Source organism: Mobula birostris, chromosome 3 (genome assembly GCF_030028105.1).
Source record: "Mobula birostris isolate sMobBir1 chromosome 3, sMobBir1.hap1, whole genome shotgun sequence".
NCBI classification, from domain to species: domain Eukaryota; kingdom Metazoa; phylum Chordata; class Chondrichthyes; order Myliobatiformes; family Myliobatidae; genus Mobula; species Mobula birostris.
The window spans coordinates 134,598,404-134,618,262 of record NC_092372.1 but is presented as its reverse complement, the minus strand read 5'-3'; the positions used below and the strand labels follow the sequence as shown (position 1 = coordinate 134,618,262).

Below are 19,859 nucleotides of genomic sequence, written 5' to 3'. Positions count from 1 at the left end.
AACACACACATCATGCAAATGATAGAGTCCTTAGATCCGCTGCCTGGAGCAGCCAGAATAGTAGGCCCAGGCCTCGATCTCAGTTCATCACTTTTGTTCTGTAACTGCATTACTCTGAAAAACATGCAGTATATTGCTACTCTGAACTGGTACCTCCTTTGAATGCTTTCTTCACAAATGGATGGGCCCCTGAGAATTCATAAAATTAGTGCTTTGGATACAGGTTGACAACCATTTCTAATCCATTGTGGCACTCCCAACCCAATCTCTCCTATTATTCGTGAATTCCATTGTATGCCTCAGAATGAGTTATGCTAAAGCTAAGGGTTGAGCTTCATGTTGTGCCCATTGTCCTTCACACTAGCAGTTGCAGCCATATCATTTGAATTGGGATGGATCAGTGAATGCAATATATCTCCCCTACACATCACCATCATTGCCAAATATTACTCTGTGTATCCCAGCTCCTGTTGTCTCTCTTGCCTCCTTGCATTTGATTTATCCTCGGAATGAGTCAAAGGATTATTTATTCTCTCGAAACTCTAACATTAGTTGGAGTACATAATAATCTATCATGTAGATTATCTATAATAATGTAGATAGATATTGTAGTATTGCTACTGTACCTTAAGCAATAAGCACAGCTCTAGCATGAATCCAGGGTAGTGGGGCCATTATCAGTCCATGGAACTGGTCCTTGTTCTTGGCTGGAAGAATTACCAACTGGAGGCAGGATATTTGCTCACATGGTATAATAGTGTAGTTTCTTATTGTGAATTCATCAAAGAGAACCATTGAAGTTTCTGGAGCAATTTACCTAACTGCACTTTTAGACGCAGAGTTTATGACAAAATGAAACTTGGAGAAAATGAAGGAAAAATGGTGGGCTTGCTCCTGAACTGAGGCCAGTGCCATGATGGCTTGGAGGTGGTAGATTAGATTCCAGGCCTTTCTTCATTCCATTGCAACTTGTAGCAGAAGCCTAATGGTCGGAGTCTGGTAGTTTAGGGGCAGCTTCAAAACCAAGTGACTCGATTCACTACAGCCTGAGTCTCCCAAAATTATTTGCCAGAGACTGGCAGCTGTGCCATTGTTACCCTTCCAGTTTTCAGCTTTGGTTATTTATTTTTCCCTTATATTTCAATTCAGAATTTCTTAGTTTCATATACAATTCACCAATCCAAAAAATTGCAAGCAAAACTGTAGTAATCTGAAAACTGGATATATTTAATTCAGGCCAAAAGTAATACCAACTTCGGAATGTTTTCAGATCAATTTCACCACACGATATGGTATGGCAACTTAAAGAATAGGCAAAAGAACATTATCAGCCAATTCTACATTGAGGCTATATTTCTTTTCTAATTTCATCTTCCGGGTACTTAATGTTCTATAAATCGGATTGTGCTGCCGCATGGCCAAGTGGTTAAGGCATCGGTCTAGTGACCTGAAGGTCGCTAGTTTGAGCCTCAGCTGAGGCAACGTGTTGTGTCCTTGAGCAAGGCACTTAACCACACATTACTCTGCGACGACACTGGTGCCAAGCTGTATCGGCCCTAGTGCCCTTCCCCTGGACAACATCGGTGGCGTGGAGAGGGGAGACTTGCAGCATGGGCAACTGCCGGTCTTCCATACAACCTTGCCCAAGTCTGCGCCCTGGAAACCTTCCAAGGTGCAAATCCATGGTCTCACGAGACTAACAGATGCCTATTATTATTAAATCTGATTAAAAAAACAGTGAGATAAATGTCTTTGTACCGGTAGTTGTCCTTTTTAGAGTTTAATAAAGCTGTCAGACTATCTAAGACCTACTTAGATGTCCAGAGGTGAAAGTGTCGCCAGCTGACTTCACAAATGCTTACCATAATTCAACAGGTGTTTGACAGAATGCCAAAAAAACATAGGTCAAATCAAGAAATCCAGCTCCTGGGCTTCTGGTGTTTGTTCTGCCTGCAGCATATAAAGCCACTGACATGGACCAGACTCCTGATTAAGCCAAGGTAGGGATTTCCTGCTTTGGGAGTTATCATTACCCTGCTTGGGAAAGAGTTGAATAATTCTTCGGAAACCAGCATGCCCAATGAGAATAGGACAATAGTCTGTTAAATGTCAAATATGGCAGAACCCTAGGGGACCGAGAAATGAAAATAATCTGGACTCCCAAAAACCTAATAGGTAAGATTTCTTTCAGAGTTAATGAAACTGCTCCCAGGACTGAACTGGAAGAATATATTTTGTAGCATTCCAGAAAAGTGGACATGCAGTGTACTATAGTTTTCATATGGGCATCATTTTCCAAATCAGTGTTTGATTGAAGTGACCCTTTATTAACTTAGATACTCATAATGAGTCAGTATCAGGCACCCCAAGAAACTAGTGTCCTGATTTGGTTTAAGTGCAAACGTCAGTGCAGGAATGGAATAATAGAATCCCTATCCGAGTAGAAATTAAGGTGACACTGGTAAAGCACAGTGACGCCATGCTTGCAGCAAACAAAACAACTAACTAGTCTATTCGTCATACTTTTTCTGGAAAAAGATCACTGTTATCAATATCACAGAATAGGTACTAGTATGGATAAAGCAGTGGCTGATGGGCAGTGAGGCGAAGAGTGGGAATAAAGGGAACCTTTTCTGGTCGGCTGCCAGTGAGAAGTGGTGTTCCACATAGGTCTGTATTGGGACTGCTACTTTTTACGCTACATGTCAATGATTCAGATGGCGAAATTGATGGCTTTGTGGCCAAGTTTGCAGACGCTGATGGAGAGGTAGGTGGAGCGGCACGTAGTTTTGAAGAAGTAGAGAGGCCATGGAAGGACTTACGCAGATAAGGAGAATGGGCAAAGAGGTGGCAGATTGAATACAGTGTCGGGAAGTGTATGGTCATGCAATTTGGTAGATGAAATAAAAGCATAGACTATTTTCTAAATGGAGAGGAAATTCAATAAACTGAGGTGCAAAGGGACTTGGGAGTCCTTGTGCAGGATTCCCTAAAGGTTAGTTTGCAGGTTGAGTCAATGCTGGGAAAGGCAAATGTGATATTAGCGTTCATTTCAAGAGGACTAGAGTATAAAAGCAAGGATGTAAATTTGAGGCTCTAAAAAGTACTGGTGAGGCTTCACTTGGAGTATTGTTTTGGGTTCCTTATCTAAGAAAGGAGGATGTGCTGACATTGGAGAGGGTTCAAAGGAGGTTCACAATAATAATTCTGAGATTGGAGGGCTTGTCAAATGAGGAGCGATTGTTGGCTCTGGGCCTCTACTCACTGAAATTCAGAAGAATGAGGGGTGACCTCATTGGAACCTATCAAATGTTGAAAGGCCTCGATAGAGTGGATGTCCAGAGGATGCTTCCTTTGGTGTGGGTGTCTAAGATCAGAGGACAGCCTCATAGTAGAGGGACATCCTTTTAGAACAGAGATGAGGAGGAATTTCTTTAGCCAGAGGGTGGTGAATCTGTGGAATTTATTGCCACAATGGCTGTAGAAGCCAAATCACTTGGTATTTTTAAGGTGGAGGTTGGTAGATTCTTGATTAGTCAGGGCATGAAGGGATAATGGGAGAAAGTAAAAGATTGGGACTGAGAGGGAAAATGGATCAACCATGATGACATGGCATAGCATACTTGATGGGCCAAATGACCTAATTCTGCTCCTTTCTCTTATGATCTTATGGTCTTAATAGCTTGTAACTTCCCTTTCATTCTGAAACACCTGTATGAGCTGGCATTTTTGCAGTGTTAACTGAAGTCTTGAAGATGCAGAATGGTTGTGTCATGGCCTGTATGGGCCAAACGAGGTGGCAGGGCCCAGGCCCAAGATTGAAAAATGAGACAATGTTCGGCCATTGCTGGAGCAAGCATGGAGCCAATTCGAAGCTGCAGATCCGAAGCGAGTCTGAGTCAAAGTGGTGCGGCTCAGGCTTGAGAGCAAGGAGCAAGTCGTTGTTTCACAGATTTAAGCACCAGGCGAGATCAGAACGGTTCGGTATGGTCTGACGCAAGGTGGCAGGGCTCGGTCCTTGGACCATAATGAAGTGGCAGGGCCCAAGTCCGAGAGTGAGGAGGTACCGGAAGTTTGGAGAAAATTAAAGCACTGGGCCAGATTGAAAATGTCAGGGTGTTAGGGCCAGAGGTGAAGGATGGGCCAGTGTTCAGCTAGCTGCTTGGTGTGGATTGCTCACCTCTGCGCTGAATTAAGGTGGTGGCCTGCAACTAATGGGATAGTGGGCCTGCTGCAGTGATGACTGGCTTCATGGCTATGAACTGACTTTTGTGAACTTTAGTTCTGAATGTTATTTGCTTACTTCATATTGTTTGCACGGTTTTTATGTGCTTCGGGTGTTTGACGGACTTATTTTTACCGGGTTCTATTAGGTTTCTTTGTTTTGTGGCTGCCTGTATGGAGACGAATCTCAAGGTTGTATATAATATATATATACTTTGATAATAAATGTACTTTGAACCTTCAAAAGTCCAAAGGTCCATCTATTATCAAAGCATGTATCCATATATAACTCTGAAATTTATATCTCTTCAGAGAACCATGAAACAAAGAAAGTTGTTCAGAGAAAAACATCAAAACCCACCCCTTCCCCATACAAAAGAGAACGGCATCCCGATCATCAAACCCCTCCAAAATCCCTGTTCTCCCACACAGAATGGAACAGGAACATCAATCCCCAAAAGTAACCCCTCCACAGCTCAAATAACAGAACACAACAGAACACCAACCCCCAAACCCCATCCCCTTGCACAGCAAAATGAAAAAGGGACAGGTGATAAAAAATATAGAATATAAAAACCATACGTCTGAAAAAAGTCCACAGTCCATGAACGCAATGGTAGCTTCAAAATTATTATAGCTTTTTTCTCCTAAGTTACAGAGACGTGCTCCCTACAAGGGTATCTCAGTAGCAGGCACTTCATTCGTCCAGGCTGAGGGAGACTGGACTACATTTATTCTGCTAAAGGTCCCCATGCACTTTCAGGCAAAAGACAAATATAAACCGTAGCAAACTTCAGCTGGAAAATACATAATATTTATAGAATGCCTCTTGCTAATCTCTGTAATGTTTAAGATAGTTTCCATCGTTGAAGTATTTTGACTGCTAGATACTATTGGAACATAGGAAGGAGCAATTAATTTGAACAAAACAAACCACAATACAATAATGACAGATTTTTTTGGTGATGTTGTTTGAAAGATGAATATCAGCAAGAGAAATAGGAATAATTTCCCCAGCTCTTCCTTGAAATAGTGTTAATGTACTTTTTATGACCACGAAGGGAAATAAATTTTTTTAACATCGTTTTGTAATTGTGGCACCTCAGAAGAGTCAAGAAGACTGATACCCTCCTCAATGGTACACTAAAGTTTTAACTCAGATTTTTACGTTTAACTCTTTAGTGCATGACTGGAACCCTCAACTTTTTACCTCTGATGTGAGTATATTAACAGAAGAGGCATGACTGACATCAAAGAAGCCATTATATTTTAAGTTTTGAGATTAAAAAATCCCATTTGAGAATGGTTGACTTGGTCTGAGTATAGGTTCAGGCCTATTCACAAAACCTCAAGCAATGTGGCAGTTGTCACAATACAGGCAAAGAAAGGTAAATTCATTGAATTGTGTACAAGGTGTGCATTCTAATGAAATATTAATTAAAAAATAAAAATTTCTTGTAGGTCTCGACAGCAAGCCAAAATTCTGACAGACACACCATTCAGGGATCAACTCTTACAGGACAGTTCAGACGAAGTACTCCTTTATCTGCTTTCTCGCCACCCGCTCCTTTTGATGGGAAGGTTAACAGCTCCCATCAGGTTCTGCTACAACATGTATTTCTGATGGAACAAGCTCGGAAACAGAGTCCACTTACAGGTGGTGAGTTGAATTGATAACTGAAGCATTTGGATTCTCACTGAAAGGTCATACCATAATTGCTCTAAGCTTTCATGAAAACTTTGCTTCAGAACTTTGCATAAAAATAAGAAAAGATAACCTTATACTTCTTTTATATTACTTCTGTTTTCAAGTTGGCATCTTACAGTATTTTGTGCAAAGCTTAAAGAAAGGATGTTGTTTATAATTAAATGTAGAATATTGTTATCAAAGATATGCAGACAAAACCTCTCTGCACTCTTTCAGAAGTAATATACAAAATATAACTTACTGGGAAATGGACCTGTAAGCGTGACTGTTGGAAATTCTAAATTATATGTTGTTCGTTTTTGAGTATTTTGGATTACCAAAGAAAGTGAATTGCGCAGCTTTGTAGTATATATGTCATTTTGTTTACAAAGTGTCACAGGTTTCCCCTCCTTGCTAGGAAATTCATAAACGTAGAAATTTAATGATTTTATATCCTCTTCAAAAGCAAAAAAGGGTTTGCTCAAAGTTGAATATGGCAGGAAGTGCATGATCATTCTACCTTGGAAGTGGGATGTCTGCTGTGTTGGGTCAGGGCATCAAGGATGATCTCATGAAGCATTTTAAATGACTATTGTAATACTCACATAGGGGATATTATGCTGGGAAGGTGCTTAGGTGAAATTGAATGGTTTCAATACTGATCTGTTATTGATAAACTCAGCCAGAAATTCATTACCTGGTTTAAGATGGTGCTACTTATTGGTTTGAGTGAAAAATTTTTGGTGGTCAATGAAACAAAAACACAACTAAGTATCTTGTTATTCACACTTTTTCTGGTAAACAATTGCTGCTGACAGTGGCCCTTGGCTTCCATGTTGGAGTTGAGTGCAATTGCCTGTACAATGTGGCATTTTTGGGGTGTGGCTGGAGTCTCAATGGGGCAGAACGGTTGCAGCACATTCGAGCTGGAGTGGACTTGAAGGCAATTCGATACGACGGAGCTGAGGTGTGGAAAGATCTGAGGTTTGATTGATTTAAGCAGAAAGCTGAATTGGAGAGGTTGGATACTGGCCTTATCGAGGCGACGGAGCCCAAGCCTAAAGGCAAGGAATGACCTGACGTTTGGACATTTTCAGCGCCGGGCCAGATTTAAATGGTTGGGGTGTCAGTGTCAGAGGCGAGACATGGTCCGATTGGCTCACTGCTCTGTGGAGTTTGCTCATCTCTGTGCTGGACTAAGACCTTCTAAACTGGCTTCTGTGGACTTCTGAATTGGCTACAGTGATGCCTGGCGTTGTGAGTTTCTGTTCTGAATGCTGTCTGCATGATTTGTGTTTTTTCTCTCTCTGCACATTGGGTGGGCAACAGTCTTCTTTTGTTTTTAATGGGTTCTATTGGATTTCTTTGTTTCATGGCTACCTGTAAGGAGACGAATCTCAAGGTTGTATAAAGACGAAGGGTCTCGGCCTGAAACGTCGACTGTGCTTCTTCCTATGGATGCTGTCTGGCCTGCTGCATTCCACCAGCGTTTTTTGTGTGTTGCTTGAATTTCCAGCATCTGCAGATTTCCTTGTGTTTGCGTTGTATAAAGTATACATGCTTTGATGATAAGTGGACTTTAAATTTTGATCTTTGATTATCAATGGTAAGAAACATAGTGAAGCATTATCAGTTTCATACAGGTCAGTTCACGGTATGTTCTTTCAAACTTACTTCAATCAGTTTGTCACCGTTTTACTTGTGTCTCTGTCTGGCATCCTCCTAAGCAATAGCTCAACATCAGAGCCAATCTCGGTAAAAACGGATGTCAAACAAGGCTTGGCATTGCAATAAAACTTGTCTTAAACAGACTTGCCAGAATATTGCTTGCTACCTCCTACAGAAGTGAAGCATATCTTCAGAACTAATAGGAGGCTGAGAGAGTCATGGAGAGATACAACCTGAAAACAGGTCCTTTGGCTGATCGACTCTGTACTAATCATTAAATACACATTCAAACTAAATCCTAGCCTTGCTCATTTTATTCTCCCCGCAGTCCTATCAAACTCCTCCTCCTTCCAGATTCCACTGTTCATCTACGCACTGGGAGAAAGTTACGGTATAGTAGCCAATTAACCTACTAACTCAGATGTTTTTGAAATATGGGGAAAGCCTAAGCACCCAGGGGTCGTAGGGAGAACAGGTAAGATCGACAGAGACAGTAGGAGATCAGGATGGAACCTAGGTCACCAGAGCTGTATGGCAGCAGACATGCCACGTATAACTGTGTTCGCTAGCTGTATAGTTCATTCAGCTAGTGAACATAGAGCTGTGTCAGAATCAAAGTCATCCAAGCGTTAGTGATTGAGTTCAGTATGTAGATGACACTTGTGTTTATGTGTCAAGCTTCAGCCACTGTTTATTTATTATTAGTTTAGAGATACATTACAATAACGGTCCCTTCTGGTCCAACTAGCCCACAGCACCCGATTATACCCATGTGACCAATTAACCTACAACCATGTACATCTTTGGAATGTGAGAGATACCCAGAGGAATTCTGTGCGGTCACGAGCGGGGGGAGGGGTGGAGGAATACACAAACTTCTCATATACAGTAGCGGAATGATTGTGTTTTCTGATTTTATTTTCAATTACCAACATTAGCAGTTCCCGTTATCTGTACTAATGCTGAATGCAATTTAAGTAATTGTGTTGTAATGATAAGCATTCTTTAGGTCTGCCCATGAGACTGGAAAGAGAGAAACAAGCAAAGACCGTTTTCCCAAAGTTCATACTCATAGTAGATCTTCAGAGACCATTCTGAGGGACACTGATTATATCATTAATATTCTTAATCTGCTGCCCACATAATCTCCTTCATAATCTCCTTTCAATGCAGTCAGAGAGATCACAAGCAAATGGCTTGAATAATTTGCACACTAGAATATCCAGATTCAGGAATTCTGAACAGACTGGAATAAATACCTTATGCAGTGCCTCTTCAATACAAATCTTCTTCAGATAAAATGTATAAGCAAAATTCTTTATTAAGGTGGGATTCAGTAAAAAAATTAAATCTGAATGTAGTAGCTGACCGTTAAAGTTAAAGGCAGTTTCTCTAAGTATGGAAATGAATAAACAGTGCTGTTTTATGCTGAGACTCCTAATCGGGATTGGAAAGGAATCGGGGTGGGGTGAGAACCAGATTAAGAAGGTGGGGCGAAGGGACAAAGTACAAGCTAGAACGTGATATATGAAGCCAGATGGGTGGGGATGGGAAGTGAAGTAAGAAGCTGGGAGGTGATAGGTGGAAAAGGTAAAGGGCTGTAGAAGAAGGAATCTGAGAGTGGACCATGAGAGACAGTGAAATAGGAGGAGCATTGCAGGGAGGTGATAGGCAAGTGAGGTGAAGAGTAGAGTTAAGAGGGGGAAAAGTGGGGAATTGAAGAAGAGTTAAGGGGGAGTGGTGGAGAAATTACCAGAAGTTGGAGAAATTGATTTTCCTGCCATCAGGTTGGCGGTTACCATATGTGATGGTAATATGTGATGTTGCTCCTCCAACCTGAGAGTGGCCTCATTGTGACAGTAGAGGAGACCATGGACTGGCATGTTGAAATGGGGATGCAGATTGGAATTAAAATGGTTGGCCACAAGGAAGTCTTGCTCTTTGCGGGTGGAGCAAAGGTGCTTGACAAAGCGATCTGGTAATTTATGTCAGGTCACTACCAATATAGTGATGGCAGGATACAGTATATGAACCCAACAGGTTTGCAGGTGAAGTCTTGCGTCACCTAGAGGCCTGTATGGAAGTGTGGGAGGAGATGAGTAGGCTCGTGTAGCACTTCTTCTGCTTGCAGTGATAAGTACCAGAAGAGAGATTAGTGGGGAGGAGCAAGTAGACAAGGATATCCCAGAGCAATCCCTGTGAAAAGCAGAGAGTGAGTGGGGAGGGGTGTCCCATCCCAACTTGTCAGTCCATGGCCTCCTCATCTTTTGTCTAGGCAGCCTCCAACCTGATTGCATGAGCAGTGATTTCTCCAACTTCCAGTAATTTTCCCCTTCCTCCTGCCCTTCTCTTCAATTCCCCACCGTGGCTCCCTTCTTGCTTCATTTCATCTCCTCACATGCCTAAAATCTCCCATGGTGCCCCTTCTCCTTCTCTTTCTCCCATCGTTCACATTCCTCTCCTATCAGATTCCTTCTTTTCCAGCCTTTTTCACCCATCACCTTCCACTTCATTACCCATCTGGCTTCATCTATCACATTCTAATTTGTATTCCATCCCTTCCCCCCACCTTGTAATTCTGGCTCCTCGTACGCCTCATTGGATGCTCAGAATTCAGGAATAAATTTGATAGATTTTTGGATTTAAGGAAAATGGATATCAGGTGGCAAATTGGAGATTGAATGAAAGAGCCAGCCAAAATTTTATTACGGAGGCGTATGAGGATCCAGGGTCAAGAATCCATATGGTGCACTCTTTTTCTGTTTCGTTCTCTGTTCATTAAAGAATTGTTTCTGGTTGCCATTTGAACATACTTGTGTTCGTATGAGTATGAATGGATAGGAATCAAATAAAAAAGAACTGTTGATGCCAGTAATCTAAAGTAAAAACAGAAAATGCAACCAGGCCTTCAGATAGTCAAGCAGATCCAGTGATTAAAAAAAAAGTTAATGTTGCAGATCAAAGAAATGGAAAGCCTAGGGGAAAAAAAATTGTTTTAAGTGGCTGAAATGGTAATGGGTGAGACAAAGAGAATATTTGTGATAGGATGGAGCCAGGGTTGCTGGGGAAATGAACTGGAGGGATCACCCAGTCAAATGAGTTAAAAGGAACTGTTAGGATGTAGTAACTTAGACAAGAAGAGTGATACTGTATGTTGATAACAGAGGACAGTTGAATATGCCCAATAGTTCAAACTGTAGGAACAGAGAGAGATAAACTGGGAGAATAGCAAGTTCAAGTTCAAGTTTAATTGTCATTCAACTATGCACATAACATGTTCACAGCTAAACGGAACAGCATCTCTCGGGGCTAAGGTGCAAAGCATGGTACATACGGTCACATGTAGTTACAATAGCACATACAGCCACAAAAATAATATTACCACAAGTCCCCAGGTGGCATAGCCTGAAGATTGATGGTGCATGAGATGTTGTGCTGGAGTTGCATTTCTACCAGAACAAGCATGCAGCAGTCCATCATCCTGCGCTGTGTCAGCAACAGACGATGGCAATCCAGCTTGTCCTCCAAGGAGTGAACACTAGAGAGCAGCACCTGCGGAGGACCAGGCCTGGAAGTGCCAGACTCCAACCTAGCACAGATTCCAGTGCACCTGCTGTGCCTCTGTTCTCTCCCAGGTTGCCTCAGGTAGCTCCTCACCTGAGTGACTGTAACAGGTTACAGCATCTCTCCGTGCAACACCCGAGGCCACGCAGCTCCCTGGCCATCGGTCTCACCAATCAACCAATGAATCAGACTTGCAGTATTTTATATTACCAACGTCCAACAAGAAAAATGTTCATGACACACATTTGCACCATTTATTGGACCTGAAGAGGCCGATGTGACCAAATACGCCGCCATCTTACTGGAAGATATCGCAGAAGGGTGATCTATAGCCAGTGCTCAGTTTTAATACGGAGAGAGAAAATAAATTCCCTGAAGTTGGAGAATTCAATACAGAGCAAGAAGGCTGTATTGTACCCAAATGAAAAATGAGATGTTGTTCCTGAAGTTTGCATTGGGTCTTGTGGCAATGCAGTGTAGGTAGTACAATTTGATTCTCTTGCACATAATAACATCTCTGTGAGCAGCTTTTAGATACAATTGAGGCTACGTCCACACTACGCCAGATAATTTTGAAAACGAAGCTTTTTCTCTTCGTTTTGACTCTCTGTCCACACTAAAACATTTTCATCCCCCGAAAACGGAGATTTTCAGAAACAGTCTCCAGAGTGAATAAATCTGAAAATGCCTAGTATCCGTTGCAGTGTGTACGGGGTAACCGGAGCTTTTTAAAACTGCTGTCATGACGTGCTGGAACAGATGACAACAGCGCGGCATTTCATTGTTTTCTTCTTAATATTCTTATTACTACTTTATTGTCGCCAAACAATTGATACTAGAGTGTACAATCATCACGGCGATATTTGATTCTGCGCTTCGCAGAACTTAACAATTTCAGAACAGACGGCAACGAGACTGAAGCCAGAAGAATTAGAAATGTACTCACCAAATACTTTGACCCATAGCTTACTGAATAAATAAGTATTCTCACTTTGCCCTGTTTTCTGTCCTTGCTTGTATGAAGGTGGTTTACCTATTTATGCAAATACTTCTCTGACAATAGATGTGTAACAGCCTAATGTAATATTGTATGGAAATACAAGATAACACTGATGCAGACATGTTTTATACATTTAACAAGGTGCTTTATTAATGCAACAAAGTTAGTCAGTTTTCCAATGTTCGTTGTCAGCTGGGTCATACTGTCTGTGAACTCCATACGTTCCAGTATTTGTTTTTTTTTAGTTTTAAGTCCTCCTGCATGAGAGCCAAGAGCAATTCCTTTTAAGTTTTTCTACTCTGTAACTGGACAAACGCGCACCAAGTATACCGTTTCCTCTTGGCTTGTTTTCTGTGTGTCCTGCACATGCCCAGTCGGAGGAGATTCGCCCACATATCTGTCTAATGTGGACAGAGATATTTTGAAAAATGCTTAGTGTGTACTCCTGTCATTTTTACTCAAAACTGGCGTTTTCAAAATTATCCGGCATAGTGTGGACGTAGGCTGAGTTTCTAGCTTATGTCTTATCCTCCTTCATGATTATTCCAGTTTCCCTTTACTCAATGTTAATCTTCACTGATTCAAGTTTGCAAGTTAGAAATGTATTACTAGATTCAGAAATAGGTGAATTTAGGAAGAAAAATTAATCATTTAGGGTTAACAATTCTGTTCATAATGCTTTGCCCTCTGTTGGAAGGTGCGTATGTATAAATATTGGAAAATGATAGGATATGATGCCCAGGTGTACAGCAAAGAGGATAAATGTGTCGGAGACTGCACAGAATATGGAATGAATATTGCAGTCGATTAAAACAATGTGCATTGACATCTGCAACCTGAATCCATTTTCTGCCCAAACTAAGAGCTCATAAGTTTTCTCTCAGTCATACAACTTTAAAATAAAATGTTTTTGCTAAGTTTGAGACTATTTTCTTGTGTATGGCTAGTGATATTAAGTGGATTGGAATGCTCAAATGGATCATGAGAAATCTATTATAGAAAATTAGAACAATGCAGTGCTCTCAGTCTTAGTAAGACCACAACTAATGATCACAGAAGATGCAAAGGAAGACAGTTTACCAGGGCTAGTAGATCTAAGCAAGATCAGTTACTTACCCCTCTATAGAGAAAAAGAGAAACATAGATAATCAAAGTATGTGAAAGTGTAACTTAAACATGACTGTCCATTATAACTGGAGGCCTCCTTCGGCCAGAGTTGACCATAGATATTGCATCCTTGCTGTCTAGATATGCAAGCTTGGGCAGTACGATATGGAGAGCAAGCTGTTGCCTATGTAGTAAGCTCCCCCTCTCCACACATCTGATGAACCCAAAGGAATGTCAGAGACTGAGACAGTTTGCTACCAGCAGTGTCACAGACATTGCCAGTCAGCATTGAACTCAATGTAGGACTGCCTTAGGGATTCCAGCTCCGGATTTTTCCATCAGGGTTTACCCCCGAAGCCTTCCGCATGAGTGAGTATAGTTGCAAGGCGACAGAGGTTTGAGATCAGAGTTTTCCTTCTCCTAGATGAACTGCCAACTATGGCTGATGAGCCCATCTGCCGGAAGCGGCTGGTTTTAAGGTGCCAGTATCCCGCCTTTGTTCCCCTTCTCCTGTCATTAGAAATGGTTCTGCCAGATTTAGTAGCTAAACCATACGTGAAGTCCAGGAGCTGGACTTGGTTGTCAGAGGCTATTTCAGACACACACCATTAGGAAAATTTAATAGGTAGTGGGAGCTAGTCCCCATTACCATCCCTGACTATAACAATCCTCGGCCATTATGGTCTATAATAAGTCAACTTGTAGCCAGGGAAGTGATGACCCCCTCTTGTTAGACAGTTTGAGGTAACTTATTTTTTATTCTTTCTTGCTTCTCTTCTAATATTTGTATATCTGTGCACTTCTAATGCTGCCCTGACACTGTAATTTCCTTTGGGACCAATAAAGTATCTATCTACCTAACCTTAAGGAAACCTGTTATAATTCCCACATCTGATGCAACTGGTCACAGGATAAATCTGGTCACAGCCATTATGTGACAAGAAAAATCTCTGGACATTATGATCTGATTGTCACTTAAACAGCCTTTCACAGTTGATTTAATTAAATATTCATGTGGAACCCAACTTGGATTAAAGCTGTTCCTGGGAGTAATCTTCATACAGGCTGTGATCGCCACTGCATCCCTAACTCAGGGAGTTGAGTCTCTGCAGGCCACGTATAAAAACATAATAGAGGAGAACTTCAGTTTAAAAGCCAGCAGATCCACTTGGACAGTTGTCCTGTGTTGATGACATCCTTAAGGATTTTAGGCTGAGAAATCTGTCTGTTGACCCGACACTAATCTAGAACTGGTGGATTGTCAGTGAGTTTTGTGGGGAAAATGATGGCAATCCACAGAACAGGAACTCAGTCTTTCTAGTTCATGTAATTCATCAAACACAGTTTAGTAGGTTTAGTATGAACATAGCACATGGATTGATACAGAATAACAGCAGACCCTTTGAGCCACCATGCCTCTAACGACCATGATCCCATAGAAAACCAATCCCATCTGCCTGGATATGGTCCATATCCATCCACTCCTGGCCTGTTCTTGTGCCTTTCCAAATGCCTCTTAAATGCTGCTAACATATCTGTTTCCACCACTTTCCCTGACAATAGTTTCCAGTTACTGACCACACTCTGTGTAAAAGTACTTACCTCATTCATCATCTGTGCTCTCAAGTAATTAAAAGGATCTGTCTATCCTATGTATCCCACTTACAGTATTGCATACTTCTGTCATGTCACTCCTCAGCTTCCAGTGCTCCAGAGAAGACAATTCATTTTGTCCAATCTCTCGTAATATCTAATGCATTTCATTCCAGGTAACAATTGGTGAATCTGTTCTGCAGCTTCTCCCAACTTCCTTTATCTTTTCTGTAATGTGGCAATCAGAATTCTACACAATACTCCAATGTGACCTAATAAAAACGTGTTTGAGGTTTTTGGTAATTCAAAAAGATATATGACTTAAATTTTAAGTATTTTAGTTATCCCTGCATGTTTTTGAATATGTTTTGCTGCCATCTCATTCCCTTCGCAACCACCTTCATATAAAACCCAACAAGAAGGGAATTTCAACTCCCTGCATTAAAATTATTGAGATAACTGCTCCTCATTCCTAAAGCATCTTATTATTTTTACATCAACAGAATAATCCAGTAACTCCTAAACAATGTGGTAATGGTTAGAAGATGAGTTTTCAACCTTAATGATTTGGCTTTTATTTTGAAGTAAGATCTGAACACAAATTATTCTGCTCATTGATTTACTATAAGGAAAGGAAAGGCTGTTATAAGGAAAGATTGAATAGGTTAGGACTTTATTCCTTGTAATGTTGAAGATTGAGAGGAGATTTGATAGAGGTATACAAAACTATGAGGGGTATAAATCAGGTAGATGTAAGCAGGCTTTTCAAAGCTGAGTGAGACTACAATTAGAGTTCATGGGTTAAGGGTGAAAGGTGAGAAGTTTAAAGGGAACATGAGGGGAAACTTCTCACTCAGAGGGTTGTGAGAGTGTGGAATGAGCTGCCAGTGCAAGTGGTGCAAGCAAGCTCGATTTCAACGTCTAAGAGAAGTTTGGATAGGCACATGGATGGTTGGGGTATGAAGGGGTACAGTCCTGGTGCAGGTCAATGGAAGTAGGCAGTTTAAATTGTTCAGCACAGACTAGATGGGCCGAAGGCCTGTATCAGTGCTGTATGCTTCTTTGATTCCATGACTTTATAACACAGAATAACACCATTTGGACCATTAGGTTCATGCTAGTTCCCAAAAGAGCAATAATATCAGTCAATTTACCTCTTTCTAGGCTCTATCCATGATATCCATGATCCAGGGTAGTTAAGAAAGCTTATGGATTGTTAGCTTTCATAAGTCGAGGGATAGAGTTTAAGAGTCGCAGGGTAATGATGCAGCTCTATAAAACTCTGGTTAGGCCACACTTGGAGTACTGTGTCCAGTTCTGTTCGCCTCACTATAGGAAGGATGTGGAAGCAATCGATAGGGTAGGGTACAGAGGAGATTTACCAAGATGCTGCCTGGTTTAGAGAGTATGCATTATGATCAGAGATTAAGGGAGCTAGGGCTTTACTCTCTGGAGAGAAGGAGGATGAGAGGAGTCATGATAAAGATATTAAGATAAGGTATTAAGGTACAAGATATTAAGAGGAATAGATAGAGTGGACAGCCAGCACCTCTTCCCCAGGGCACCACTGCTCAATACAAGAGGACATGGCTTTAAGATAAGGGGTGGGATGTTCAAGGGCGCTGGAGGTTTACCGTCTGCGTGAGATGATGGGACTTCCGAGAGACTTTGAGACTATTACTCTGCCATGTTCTGTTTTTATCAAATTACGGTATTGTTTGCACTGTTGTAACTATATGTTATAATTATGTGTTTTTTGTTCGTCTGTAAGTCAGTTTGTCATGTGTTACCATGATATCTTTCTGGAAAAACATTGTATCATTTCTTAATGCATGCATTACTAAATGATAATAAAAGGGGACTGCGTATCTTCATAATCTAATCTAATATTTGAGGAAGGTTTTTTGCTCAGAGAGTAGTTGGTGCGTGGAATGCACTGCCTGAGTCAGTGGAGGAGGCAGATACACTAGTGAAGTTTAAGAGACTACTAGACAGGCATATGGAGGAATTTAAGGTGGGGGATTATATGGGAGGCAGGGTTTAAGGCTCGGCACAACATTGTGGGCCGAAGGGCCTGTACTGTGCTGTACTGTTCTATGTTCTATATAATAACCAAGAACCCAAAACATGGCAGTGAAAAACAAACCATTGACAATACAGTGTTTAGAGGAAAGTCTGCCACAGGAAAATAGTGCAGCACCCGGACACCACACTGGGCATTCCAGTGATGCACTGCGCATATTAGGAGCTGTAAGCATCAGTGCATTGATAAAGTTGTCACAAGAAATGACCTGGTGAAGCTAAATATCCACAGTTCTCCTTATCTTCATGGATAATGGCAAAGGTATCCTAGTCAAAGATTTGTCTGCAGGTCCGGTTGAAGAATGAGGCATGGAATTACCTTCCTCATTGAAGGAAGATTTCCTGAGACAGAATCTGAAACTCAAAGGGAAAACTGGAGTTCAAATCAATGATATTTCATTAGACTTGACGTATTCACTCTGTTTCTGCCTGCACAGATAATACCTGAACTGTTCAATGTCTCCAGCATTTTCTGCTTGCTTTTCCGAAGTGACATCTAGGTATTTTTATTTTATTTTTATTTATATTGCGATGAAGTGTGAAATAGGCCCTCCCACCCTCCCAGCCCTTCGAGCCACGCTGCCCAGCAACCTCGGATTTAACCCTAGCCTAACCAACAACAGCTCTCACAGACAGTCTGTCTCTCTGAAATGATGGGTAACAACTAAAGTAAGTACTAACACGAGAAAACCTGCAGATGCTGAAAATCCAAAGCAAAATGCTGGAGGCGCTCAGCAGGCCAGGTAGCATCTATGGAAAAGAGTAAACAGGTGAAGTTTTGTATCAAAGCCCTTCATCAGGACTGGAAAGGAAGGGGAGAAGTCAGCATCTTACTTAAAGTAAGTGAACTTTTTTTTTACTTTCCTCACACAATCAGCTATCACTTTCAAATGCTTCACTAGGTCAATGCTTTGCCCCTGGAATCAATGGTGAGTCCAGTGGTGGAGTTGGGGCAGAGAGCTCTGGGATTCTGAGATCCAGCTCTTATAAGTCTTTGGTGTTACCAAAGATGGGGATAATCTGAATAACAAGCAGGAATTAAATAGTGTGAGAGCCATCAACAAAAGGTAAGCAAAGCATTAATTATTTTTCTGTTGGTATACAAAAGGAATTCTTGTTTGTAACAGCTAAAATTGGGACAACAAGAAATCTAACACTTAGTAAATACACAAAGAACTAAAGCATAAAGATGAATAACAAGAATAATTTTTGAGGCTAGAAACAAGAGACAATATGCAGATGCTGGAACTCCGAGTAACACACACAAAATGCTAGAGGAACTCAGCAGGCCAGGCAGCATCTCTGCAAAAGTACAATTGAGGTTTCAGCCCAAAACGTCGACTGTACTTTTTCCCATAGATGCTGCCTGGCCTGCTGAGTTCCTCCAGCATTTTGTGTGTTTCCAGGATAGAATATTCCTTCTACCATCCCTCATTTCCAACCAGAAGGCCATTTAAAAGTATAGTAAATTGTCAGGCTGTACCTGAAGCTGAGTTTCTAGGGATGACAGAGGACTTGTCTGATTTTCTCTCAGCACGTGGACCCGGAAGTCAGCCCACATCTTTGACCCAGCATTCTGATGGAACACTTCAATCATGATGTGGAAGTTTCAGGAACTTTGCTGCCTATTTATATCCTTCCGCTATAAACACATTGCTCATATCAAAGCTGTAGTGGTGTTGAATATTTTTAGGACAGCTTTAAGCACTCTGATCTGTGTTTGGTTTTATCCGCATTCAACTTTTATGAGTCTTTACCGTCATTTTAAAAAAATCTGAAATTAACTGGAAAAAAATGTGACTATAAATACCAGCTTGAACAAAGAATTGACATCAGTTTTAAATTTTTATTTTGGCATCAATTCATATTGGATCAAAGTATTATTTTCTTTAAAGTAGAAGTTGAAAGAAATTAATTGAAATACTCTTTACAAGCAGAGTGTCAGTTAGTACTATGCAATGGACTTCTTTCATGGAACTGCTGCCAAAATTGTTTAATCTAATAATAATCTCATTGGAAGTTACAGTATGCCTTTTTTGTTGGGTGGAGACTTTTGATTTCTTTTGTTCTTCATACTGGCTTTAGAATCATGCAGCCATAATGGCAAGCTTTAGGTTGTATTTTTCATTCCCATGCATAGCTAAAGCATTCATCCTTATTTTCATTTAACATCCGCTTGGGATTCACTGCTTTCAAAGCATCGGCATTTGATGTCAATCAGAGCCTCAGGACTATGATAAAGGTGCAAGATACCTGAATTTCCTGGGGTGGGTTTTAATATGAATATAATAGTGAAGCAAATATTGTTCACTATTACTTATATGCAATTCTCACAGTAACTTCTAGCAACTACATGTTTACAATTTAACACAAAAATCTGCATTTTGTTTTCGGAGATGCCCTATTATTCTAAAAGCTTTAAATAATTCATTATCTGACTTACTGCTAATAAAACAAGACAGTGTGCAGTTTCACCATCTATGGGAAAGATGCAAATTCAACTTGTAAAGCAGAAGTGGCGGGGTTGCTCTGCACTTTAAAAAGCATGTTGAATTTTATTAACTGCCCACCAACCTGGCTGACACTTTACTTTCATGACTCTGGAATTCATACGTTCAATTACATAATTATTGTGTTATTTTAATGTATTTTTCAAATTTTCCAGTGCAGTGCTGGCATTTTTCTCTCTCTTAATGCATTGTTATGTTTGTTCTTTATTTAATTTTCTTTACATGAGTTGTTATTGCATTCAGATTTTAATTAACAACTTGTGACTTAGAGTTTGACCTGGTCATTAATGGTACTTCAATCTGTTTAGTCAAAGAGATACCCTGTTGCCTAGTTTTCTTACATAGGTCAAAATTCTTGTGGAGAGTGCCGACCTTTTTGAATGGTTGTCTGCTTGGCACGCAAATTCCCGTCAGAAATACACGG

General features: G+C 40.8%; 1 protein-coding gene across 1 annotated transcript in view; it reads left to right on the top strand.

Annotated features, from left to right (window-relative positions):
* LOC140195287 (histone deacetylase 9-like) overlaps positions 1 to 19,859 on the top strand; it is a 700,837-nt gene that overhangs the window by 567,729 nt on the left and 113,249 nt on the right. Inside the window, exon 11 of the mRNA XM_072253371.1 lies at positions 5,686 to 5,884. Coding sequence (XP_072109472.1) covers positions 5,686 to 5,884 — 199 coding nt within the window. The remainder of the gene's footprint in view (positions 1 to 5,685; positions 5,885 to 19,859) is intronic.